General features: G+C 54.5%; 3 protein-coding genes across 3 annotated transcripts; all 3 read left to right on the forward strand.

Moving 5' to 3' along the window:
- Nucleotides 1-689: 689 nt before the first annotated feature.
- W97_02524 (uncharacterized protein) lies at nucleotides 690-1,431 on the forward strand (the record flags this gene model as incomplete). The annotated part of the gene is made up of 2 exons (XM_007780424.1): nucleotides 690-1,347; nucleotides 1,400-1,431. The coding sequence occupies 2 exons, from the start codon at nucleotides 690-692 to the stop codon at nucleotides 1,429-1,431; spliced, it is 690 nt and encodes a 229-aa protein (XP_007778614.1).
- Nucleotides 1,432-3,267: 1,836 nt separating this feature from the next.
- W97_02525 (uncharacterized protein) lies at nucleotides 3,268-8,419 on the forward strand (the record flags this gene model as incomplete). The annotated part of the gene is made up of 3 exons (XM_007780425.1): nucleotides 3,268-5,452; nucleotides 5,507-6,600; nucleotides 6,653-8,419. The coding sequence occupies 3 exons, from the start codon at nucleotides 3,268-3,270 to the stop codon at nucleotides 8,417-8,419; spliced, it is 5,046 nt and encodes a 1,681-aa protein (XP_007778615.1).
- Nucleotides 8,420-8,817: 398 nt separating this feature from the next.
- On the forward strand, nucleotides 8,818-10,501 carry W97_02526 (uncharacterized protein; the record flags this gene model as incomplete). The annotated part of the gene is made up of 5 exons (XM_007780426.1): nucleotides 8,818-8,887; nucleotides 8,938-8,982; nucleotides 9,051-9,331; nucleotides 9,407-10,195; nucleotides 10,262-10,501. 5 exons carry the CDS (start codon nucleotides 8,818-8,820, stop codon nucleotides 10,499-10,501), a joined length of 1,425 nt encoding a protein of 474 aa, XP_007778616.1.
- Between the last annotated feature and the right edge of the window lie 906 nt (nucleotides 10,502-11,407).

Genomic DNA, 11,407 nt, shown 5'->3' on the forward strand with positions numbered 1-11,407 from the left:
TGGGAGCTCGGTTTACCTCTTGAAGCTCCATGGTTTCTTAGTTGTCTTCCGGCGACCCGCGCAGAGGCCCGACATGCTGAGGCAATCGAGGCCATAACGACCGCTGGAAAGATGCTGCTGACTGCCAATGGCGATCGGCGACAGCTGGAGGAGGCTGCGTTGTGTTCAAGAGTTGAGCTGTTGGGTCGGACTTGGCGTTGACGGAGATGTCGATCGGCGCCGGCGGAGCTGGCAGTGCGCCATGCGCCGTCCTGCAGACGCAGACAAGCTCGTCGCGCTGCCGTCGCGCTGCCGTCGCGCAAATTCTGCAGTGATCCAGGTAAGTCTGCTTGGAAGATCACATCTAAAGCATACACTGACCCAAGTATAGGATGGCAGCCTTCTCTCGAGGCTTCACAGCGTTCGTGCATGGCCGGACATGCTTCCAGCTACCTCGATCATTTCCCGTGTCCGCTGTTCAATATCGAGCCCATATCCTTTGCCCTCTGGAGAACACTCGCTTCTTCTCCGTGTCCATATGGAAGTACGCGAAAGCAAAAAAGCTGAGCAAGGCAGCGATAGCACGGAAGGTATTTGCTCCCAGACCTCAAGATGCGACGGAGACTCAAAACCCGTCCAATGCTCCGCTGTCCACTCCAACGACAGTCCAAAGACCGCCGCCGAAGGGTGCCTCCACGGCTGCCTCTACTATGTTCGTGGGCCAACCGGTACACAGAGTAGCGCTTCTTGAGGAACCGACGCTCCTCTACAAAGCCCCGTCACAGCGGCTCTATGTTTTCGTGTCCTTGGCGTCCGCTGCGACGTTTATTGTTTGCGGACTCTGGATGTACAAATACATTTATCTGGAGGTCAGAGACCTGCATTGGTACACCGGCTTTGCATATTTCGCGATGGTCGTCATGCTCATCGCCCTGGCACTCAACTACGGCCTTGCTTCCCGAGGACTGGTAAAATCGATCACAGCTGTCCCGGTGCAGCGGAATAGGCAGCCGAGGCTGGACCTCAGAATCGAGATCCAGCGCTTGGTGCCCATTCTGAAGAGCAGAATCCTAGAGGTTCCCGTCGAAAACGTTAGCCAACCGGTGCAAGGCACGTTGCGACTGCTTGTAATAGACGTCGCATACCGGAAGGAGCTTTATAGGCGCGCAAAACTTGGGCCGAAGAACGAGCCTATGTTCATTAAACCCTTTACGCGCTTAGGCCGATTTTTGAGCCGCAATGCCTTGAGGTTCTTCCAGTACAACCAGGCAGTGGCGGGCGGGTTGGGCTTCTCGCCCCTCTACGTCAAGGGCGAGCGATTCCAGCTGAAAATTGACGGTTCGGGATGGTTTTTGGAAGATGGGAAAGGTACGCTCGCGCATAAGTTTCTGTGGGCGTTTGCTAACAAAGGCTCCCGCAGTTCTAGACCAGATTGTCAGGTCTAGCCGATGAAGAGTCGCTGTGCAGGAGGACTTTTAATCTTGTAAATATTCTACTGTAACGTGATTGTCATCTCCTTAGAAGGCTATGGAGATAAGAGCTCAGATCTCAGCACGCAACCGTGAGCGCGAATGGCTGCCAGGCGCGTTAGAGGGATTTTAGGCTTGGGCTTGGGCCTATGACTGCTCTAATCAGAGATTGGTGAAAAGAACCACCTCTTGGCTAGACTGTTCGCCGGGAAGACGTGATTGTTTTCACGAATATATGATTAAGGAGCAGATGGTGAGAAGATAATGGGATAAATCTGTACAGCAAAGGATGTACTCTAGGCCGCTTTCCGCTCAGATCGGTCCAGATTGCGGCAAGTTACAAGTCGACCAATGCAATTCCCACAAGGTCACATCGCCAGCTGGAGGGGAGGTGATGCCCAAGCTCCCTGCTGTCTGAAATGCATGGCCGCTAAGCTGCTGACTCAAGCCAACGAGGCCTCCCACGTCCCGGTGGAGGATACGCATGAACAACCGCCGAGTCCAGGTGTTACTTTGTCCAAAGGTGTCATTACAAGGGCCAATGCCTGGAGTTGAAGGGTGCATGCACACCTACCTTGGTACCCAGGAGGGGAGCCAGCGGGAGTTCAGGAGACAAAGTCACGTGATGGTTTGCAGCTAGCCGGAAGATGCCGCCGCACTACTGTCTTCATCAGATCTTCTGCTCCACTAAGCATGATCCTGAGGAAACGCTTAGGATGTTCATCACAAGATTGCCTGAACGGTACGATATATGTCTGTACGGGACGTTGAACGAGTGGGACAATTGTTTGAAGAATAACGCAAAGCCTTTAAGTAGTATTTCATCGTTAAACGTAGTTTGGGAAACGTAGCCGCAAATCCCGAAGCGACAAGCGAAACGTGTAATATCGATTGGTCTATCTGTTCAAGAAGTGTAAAGTGTGTTGGCTTCGAAGAACGACAAGAGAATGGAAGATCAGCGAACCCTGGTTGCCTGTCAGGCACGGTGCGGAGAACCACGTGATGTGTTCCAGCGGCGGCAACACATGCGGCCCGGAGGTTAAGCTTTTAGGAGCCGCAAGGCGTGACGGTCTGCCGGGCAGCAGCTGGGATGGCAGGATGATGGAAGAGATGTTCTTTGATGCCTTCGTAGCATCTTAATATCTGCTGTAACAGGTGAAATTTTGCGCCGAAAAGAGTCGCAATCTGCTTCGGTGGATATCCGCAATCATTCAGGAGCTTTTCGGTGGAATTCCATCCTTGAGGGGCGTGTTGTGCTGGGCTGTACAATAGCAGTTTGGAGACGCGCAACTGATCCTGAAATCTGGATGCAAAAGTTAGCGGGTGACTTAGCGGCGGTGATCCGTGCACAGCAACACTGAACCCCAAGCAACCCACTCATCCTCACCCTCACCCTCGACTCCCGCCCAAGTCGCTCACCCGCTAGGCAGCACTTCACACTGCTTTTCTTCGGTCGCAAAGTCCATCTCTTCGCTCCGGTGTACATCAGTATTCGTGTTCTTGATTGGTTCTGTTCCGGTGGATCGTCAGCGCGTCCGCCTAGCAACCCGCTCCAAGCCCGGTGCAGAGCGCTCCATCGTGTTGCGCGAGAGTGCCCATCAAGCGCCGCCGAGTGAGCCTGCTGCGGTTATGATAACGTCGAATTCTCGTCGACAACTCTTGATTGTCGAATAACTCTCTGCTGTTTCTACGTGTGTAATCCTTCTGAAATGCGCTGCACCTTTCGACATACCCCGGCTCGTACAGAGCGAGCATCGCTGACACCCAGAGCGATAGTCGACCTTCACCACCAAGCACGCTCGTGCCTTGCCCAACCCCGATGTCAACCCGAACAAAACGGCGGCTTGACGACTTTGACCCTAACAAGTCAGACTCCGACGACCTTGACTACGGAGCATCCTCGCCAGGACCTCCGAAACGATCAAAACACATCAAGCCTCAGGGACGGAAGCCAAAAAAGCGACAGCGCCGCGTCTACGGTGACACCGATGAGGAGGTAGAGGACGATGATGATGAAATAAGCGCAGAATCATTCGCGTCAGGTAGTGAAAAGTCCGAAGAACCTCTCGAAGTCAATCCACGCACAGGCAGGAGCGTGCGAAGTGCAACCAAGAAGCAGATAAAGTACGAGGAAAAAAGCGAGGACGACATCGAGGATACTGGAGACGACCGGGCCACAGTTTCAAGAACACCGAAGCGCAAACCGCAACGGAAGTCATTGATCGTCAAACTGAGGATCCCCCCGAGCCCAGCACGCAATATGCGGCCGCGCCGTGGCAGCAGAAGTACACGACAGGGGTTTACCCCGGACCTCATGGCAACAAGGCGGAGCAGTCGGATATCGCACGACGAGACTGAGCCCATGCTGGCTCTGACGGAGTCTGGCAAGCATGCCAATATTGTTCGGCCTGGTACGCGCAGTCCGGAACCTCAGCCACCACCGAGACGGCCGACGCGAGGCAGCAAGGGATTGAAGAAGCCTCCAAGCGCAATCATGGAGGCGTCACAGGAGGCATCATTCCCAGCTGGAGAGATCGTCATGGAGCAGCCGGAAAGCCCTGAAGCTGCACACAGTCCCATTGCCGAACCGCAAGTGGAGGGCAGTGATGATGAAGCAGCCGCGGGCTCAGATACTCAAATTGACGCACCTGGCGAAGTAGAAGAGGAAGATGACATCAAGATGAGCGAAGCTGTAGTGCAAGAGTCGGTGCACGAAGAAGACTCTGACGAAGGCCCGATTGGAAGAACTACAAGGGTACCTACATACCCTCCGCCGATAACTCGGTCATCTCGGCTGAAACTTCAACAACCGCTAACAATACTGCAGTCTCGTGCTCAACGGAGCCAGAATCAAGCAGTACAAACCTCTCAGAAACGTAAAGGTAGTGGCGAAGACCATAGCGACTTCGAGCCGCCTAATGACGAAGAAGAGAAGGAAGATGAGAACATGTCAGGTTCAGATGGTTCCAACGGGTCACCACAGAAGAAAGGCAACAAAACTGACACGAGTGAAAGCATAGGTGGTAGAAGGCTTCGTCGTGCCGCAGGCCGGACCCGAGGTTCCCAACGAAGTCGACAAAGTCCGGCTTCGGACGACCTTGACAGCGAGATTGACCGTGACGAGTTAGCTGAAGAGGCCGAGGAGCTGGCGGATGACCGCGCAAAGCGAAGACGGACACGACGCTCCAACCATAGAGAAACCGGAATCAAGTACGACGACAAGCCAACCCTCCGCAGCCGCAGCAACAAGCCGGATTACCGAGTCTACCGTCCTGAACTGGTGCAAACTCTCGATGAGGACGAAGCCGGTCCAGTGGAACCCTCGCAACGTAAGAGAGGTGGTGGCGGCGGTTACCGAAGCCTCTTTTCGATTCAAGGACCTTTTGGGGGAGCAGGCGGGCCTCCGCCTCTCTTTGGTGGCCCAGGGGGTGTGGCTGCCGCCGGGGGAGCCGACTCAGACAGCAGCGACGATGACATGCAACAGCGGATGCCTCAGGGATACGGCGGCACCGTGGGCATGACACCGACATCCGCTGTGAGGCCACTACTACCCCAAACACACAATGCAGACCCACTGCAAGCAGGCGGCACGACTTCCGGCGTACTAGGCAAAGTCAAGGATAAGAAGGCACTTGCGGACGCTGACCCACTTGGGGTCGATCAGAATGTGGACTTTGAAGGGGTTGGTGGACTAGAGGACCACATCAACCAGCTGAAGGAAATGGTGCTGTTGCCGCTTCTCTATCCAGAGGTTTTCCACCGCTTCCACGTTACCCCACCTCGAGGTGTTCTGTTTCATGGTCCGCCTGGTACTGGTAAGACGTTGCTTGCTCGTGCTTTGGCATCCAGCGTGAGCTCCGGAGGCAAAAAAGTCACATTTTACATGCGGAAGGGTGCAGATGCACTGAGCAAGTGGGTTGGTGAGGCCGAGCGGCAGCTCAGACTGTTGTTCGAAGAGGCGCGGAAGAACCAGCCCAGCATCATATTCTTCGATGAGATCGACGGTAAGCTTAGGGCCTTCGAGCTGTGTCTTATGAGTTGCTGATGTTGGCTTGCAGGACTTGCACCCGTACGTTCGAGCAAGCAAGAACAGATCCATGCATCCATAGTCGCTACTTTGTTGGCACTGATGGATGGCATGGATGGTCGAGGTCAAGTCATTGTGATAGGTGCAACCAATCGGCCTGACTCTGTCGACCCTGCGTTACGACGACCTGGCCGATTCGATCGCGAGTTCTACTTTCCTCTTCCCAGTGAAAAGGCACGGCGCGCTATCATCGACATCCATACGAAGGGCTGGGAACCTCCTTTGAAGCCTGAGTTTAAAGACCAACTGGCGGCATTGACCAAGGGCTACGGTGGTGCAGATCTACGTGCTCTCTGCACAGAGGCGGCTCTCAATGCTGTCCAAGGCACCTACCCACAGATCTACACTTCGGAGAAGAAGCTTGTTATAGATCCTAGCAAGATTACGGTACTGGCCAAGGACTTCATGATATCTGTCAATAAGATGATTCCGTCGTCCGAACGATCGGGCTCGTCAACATCGGCACCTTTGACGAAGAGCATCGAGCCACTGTTACGCACGTCCCTACAAAAGCTCGCAGCGATACTCGACGAAGTCATTCCGCAGAAGAAAAAGCTTACCGCATTGGAGGAAGCTCAGTATGACGACCGGGACGATGACAGAGGTTTCGAACGCGAGACTATGCAACGTGACTTCGAAACCGCCCGAATCTTTCGACCTCGGCTCCTCATCCGCGGCTTGCAAGGCATGGGCCAGCAGTATATCGGTGCAGCTTTGCTGAACAGGTTCGAAGGACTCCATGTTCAGTCGTTCGACTTGCCTACCTTACTCGAGGACTCTGCCCGATCGGCAGAGGCAGCCGTCGTTCAGCTCTTCAAAGAAGTTCGTCGTCACAAGCCTAGTGTTGTCTACATCCCGAACGTCGACGTTTGGTACCAGACGGTCGCGCCATCTGTCATCAAGACCTTCACATCCATGCTGCGCGCGCTGCCTCCCAATGATCCCGTGTTGGTTCTTGGCATCTTGGATACTGCAAAAGAAGACGAGAAGCTAGACCCGGACATGCTTCGAGACCTTTTTGGTTTCTCAGTCAAAAATGTGTTCGCTCTGAAGCGGCCTACAGAGGTCAGTTCACACTACTGATCATGTAATTGTTTGATGCTGATGCGCCTCATAGCCTGCTCGCAGGGAATATTTTGAAAGCTTGATCAAGTACATCCGCGCAGCGCCCACTGCATTTCCAGACCTCGATAACCGCAAGAAGCGCAAACTGCCTGAACTGGAGCAGGCGCCGGAGCCAGAGCCGGTGCCGCCTTCCAAAGAAGACATCAAAGCTCAGAAGCAGCGTGATAGATACACGCTCAATCTGTTGAAGATTAACCTTGCACCCGTCATGGAGCAGCTCAAGAAGTACAAACGCTTCCGACATCCAATCATCGATGAAAGCCGTATTCGATATCTCTTCGACGAGCAAGACCCACAAAAGCTCACCACGGATCTTGATGAGGAACAACGCCAGGAGCAGCAGTTGCATCGTCCGTTCGAGATGGCAACAGATCCAAAAGGCGTACCTGGATTGCTTGAGACAGCGACGGGCAAGTTCTACTATAACCTTGACATCAACACTATAGAGAAGCGGCTATCCAACGGGTACTACAAGCGACACGCAGACTTTCTCTTCGACGTTAGACGCCTAGCAAAAGATGCTGCCACAAGCGGCGATGAAGCTCGGACGCTCAACGCAAACGAGTTGGTCAACAACGTTGAGGTCGACATGGTGCACCTAAAGGAGGGCAATCCTCAGCTCGCTGCAGACTGTGAAGCTGTTTACCTCCGAGAGAAGGAACGTGAAAGGCAAGCTGTTGAAAAGGCAGCTAAACAGGCAGCAGAAGGGCATGATGTTCCTTTGATAGCCACAAACGTCCCGCCTCAAGTATCTGGCACGACTACAGAGACCTCAGGACCAATTGTGCTCGGTGTACCCGTACCTGGACACCAGACTTTGCCGCCGGTAACGCCTCGTCGGCTTATCGGACCCAGTCCACTGTCCAACGGATACTCGAATAGTGTTGGGGGTGGCCACCACACGCACCAGAGCAACGGCTCCACAGTCCCCTCGCGTATATACGAAGATGTACACATGACCGATAGTCAAGAAGTGGGATCGGTCCCACACGTTCGAGTCCCAGTCCAAATCATGGCTACTCCCAGTGCGCCCAACACGCAGGCTACGCAGCGATCACAGCAATACTTCCACACCCAGCTCGCACCCGGCTCACACCCAGGCGACTACCGGAACAGTGCATCCACAACCACATCCGGCCAGAAGACCTCGGACAAATCGAACCGTTCCTCAGGACCGTACAACTACAACACCCAGAGCACCAACGGTGCCGGCACCGGCCACCATCCCGACTTTACAGCCATGCAGCAGGTGTCTGGCGGGGCTTCAGAGCTGCCGGACACGCAGGGTACGTCGTCATCCAAGGGTACCTCCGCACATGGTATCGCGTCCTCGTTTGGCTCAACCATATCTGACTCAGTTGTAGAAATGGTGTACCAATCCTCGCAGTCGAACTCGCAGCCCTCCCAATCCTCGCAGCCGTTCCCTGTTCCGGCCCCGCCGCATCCGGCTAAGCACCAGGCGTCGTCAGGCCCGTCGGCAATACAGAGCATCTTGAACCCGGAGCGGCCACCACTTTTGGTCGACGAGACGACGATGACGATACTGCATAAACAGCTGGTGCAGCGTAGCTCGGGACTGAGCGTCGAGCAGCTAGAGCAGGTCAACGCGGCGCTAATGGATGCGGTGTGGAAGATGAAGGGGGAGTGGAACAGGAACCTGGTGGCGGGCGCGGTGAGGAATGCGTTTAACGAGACGATGGAGGACATTGAGCAGATGCAGAAGATACAGGCTCCAAGTCAGGAGAAGGACGAGCAATAAACGTGCTTGTACTCGGCTTGGTTTGTTGGAGGTGGCGTTTGAGGACAGCGTTTGGGAGTTTGTCACCGCATTTGAGGCTTTGGAAAGGCGGGTTTGATGAAGGATGGACACGTCGAGCACTTTGGTACTGGTAACCGGTACCCGCTAGAGTACACCGCAGCATACACAAAGTTTCTGTTAGACTACAAGTACTGTCACGCAATAAATGCTCTGATATCTTTGATGTACTGAGTCGAGCCGAGCCGAGCCAGATCTTGCAACACACCCATCGTTTGGCTAACGCGCACGTGACAACGTGTCTGAGCATCTTATCTTATCTCATCTGCTTGACACACCGAATCCATAGCTCCCCACTACCCACCATCGACAGCGACACCGGCTTCAAACAAACAGACACCATGGCAAACAATATTGAACAGTCCGTGTATTTTCAGCGGAGGAAGAATGCTGGAGCTTTGATAGTGAGAGGTGCGCTCCAAGTCCCCTATGTTTATGCGCCGTCCGCTGACATTGCGCAGATGCTCCCAAATTCGACCTCGAATCCTACATTTCGAACTATGAAGGTACGCCTGGCCTCAGAAGGCGAGGATGCGCGATGGAACCTTCGGATCCGTACTCATCTCCCGGACAGATCGAACACGACTAGACCGCCTGATCACTATAGGCTGTACCTCTACCTACCTCTCCATTGATGCCTTCCACGCCGCCATCGCCGAGGCCAAGCAGGGCAAGGACACAGATATCTACATGTCGATCGTAGGATGCCTACAACAGATAGTGCCGGAGGACCCTCTAAGCATGCCGGACCTGGGATGGGTGGAGCAGAGGATGAAGCAGATCAAGGCCGAGACGGATCGGCTGGAGCATGAGCTGAAGCAGTACAAGAACAACCTCATTAAGGAGAGCATACGAGTAAGTGAGAGCTTCTGAAGCAACTCGTTTCCCTGTATGGAAGCTTTCGCTGACGCGCAACTCCCAATCAACCAGATGGGCAACGAAGACCTCGGCGCGCATTACCAGAGCATCGGCGACTTTAATGCTGCCTACAAAGCCTACTACAAGATGCGCGACTACTGCACATCCCCTAAGCACATCGCCGACATGTCGCTCAAGCTCATCCTGTGCTCCATCCACCAGCGCGCGTGGACTACCGTGCAAACCCACGTTCTCAAGATCCAGTCGCAGAGCCTCAAGGCCGAAGACAAGGCTAAGATCGACCCTATACTCTCCGCGTGCCTGGGTCTCGCATACATGGCTACCGGCCACTACCGTGAGGCTGCCACAGCGTTCCTACAGACGAAGCCGGAGTTCATGACGGGTGGGCCGGCGGCTGGGGTGACGTGGCAGCGCGCCTTGCTCACGGGCAACGACATCGCCGTCTACGGCGGCCTCTGTGCGCTCGCGTCTATGGACCGGGCGGAGCTACAGAATCAGGTGCTGGGCTCGTCGTCATTCCGCAACTTTCTGGAGCTGGAACCGCACATCCGGCGCGCAGTCTCGCTGTTCTGCAGCTCGAAGTACTCGGCGTGTCTAGAGACTCTGGAGAGCTACAGGACGGACTACCTTCTGGATGTGTACCTGCAGGGCCATGTGGCCCCGATCTATGGCGCGGTCAGGCGGAAGAGCATCGTGCAGTACTTCATCCCATTCGCGTGCGTTACGCTTGAGGAGATGGGGAAGGCGTTTTCTAGCGGCTCGGGTGTCCCGATCGAGGAGGAGCTGGTCGACATGATACAGAACGGCACGCTTAATGCGCGTATAGATCTCGTTAACCGGGTAGGTGCTGCACATTTCCGGTGTACATCAGTCCTACAGACCTTTTAAACGCTGACCACTCCGTAGCTCCTTCTCTCGCCTCCCTCACATCCCCGCCAAGATGTTCACGACTCAGCGCTGAAGATGGCCGCGTCGTACGAACACAACCTGCGTCTTCGTCTGCTTAGACTCAACATGCTAAACGCGGGGCTAGAGCTCAGGGCTCCGAAGAACACCAACGCTGGAGCTCCGCAGATGCATGGGGGCATGGAAGGCTACGAGGAGGGGATGGCTGGCGGAAGCAGGTTAAGGATGAGTCGAGGTTAGACCGGCACGTGATACGGTTCTTTGTAAGAATCAGGAAACCTTTACGAGCGTGTGAGCATGGCGATGGCGTTCTGGGGCGGGGTCAAGATGGGTATGAGCGTAGCATGGCACCGCTACTTAGCTTTGGTCTTCTGATTTAAGATTCGAGATGCAGAGGATCGATGGATATGAGCATTTGCAAGCAGGAAGTATAGAGCAGTCGATGTTTTGAAGGAGCACCATAGCCGACTAGATTCTGCTTCGACATGAATTTAGACATCTGTTGACATCATCTCCCATTAGTGCGACGAGAACCTAAATCTTCCCCAACCGAGCTTTCTTGCAAACTCGCCACCAACACAAGCGACTCGACTTAGCCCGCCACAGCAACTACCTCGATGCGGCTGGAATATGCATCTCATCGCGTCGCAATCGGCGGAATGACCGGCATCATCCAGACCCTGCACGTCCAGGTACCAGCCCTGTAGATGTCGTAATCCTCAGTTTTGTCGTAGATCTTCTTTCCTCAGTGTGCCTAAGCTGGAAAAAAGGAACCCTGCCATCAGCCCTGCGATCGCGACCAAAAGGATCTGCTTTGACAAAAGCCGATCTTCGCAATCATACCCGAGTAAACGATGTGTGCTAAAGATCTTCCAAGATTCTAGAACAGCCAGACAGCGATTCAGGTACCAGCCCTGTACGTAATCCACGTCTGCAGGTCAACCATCGATCAGCCTTCAGATCCGTTCCAGAACCCTGGTTCGTATATCGAGAGCCTAGATCATATCGTCGGCGGCGCCTCCGGCCCTCGGCTCGAGATCGGTGGGTCGTGGCTGCGCTGCATGGACGCTAGAAAAGACGATCGCAATGGCGTACCACTATTCTAGAAGGCGCGCTAGAAAGTGCCAGAATGGAGGCGAGCTCGGT

The sequence above is a fragment of the Coniosporium apollinis genome (genome assembly GCF_000281105.1).
Source record: "Coniosporium apollinis CBS 100218 chromosome Unknown supercont1.9, whole genome shotgun sequence".
In the NCBI taxonomy this organism is placed as follows: Eukaryota; Fungi; Ascomycota; class Dothideomycetes; genus Coniosporium; species Coniosporium apollinis.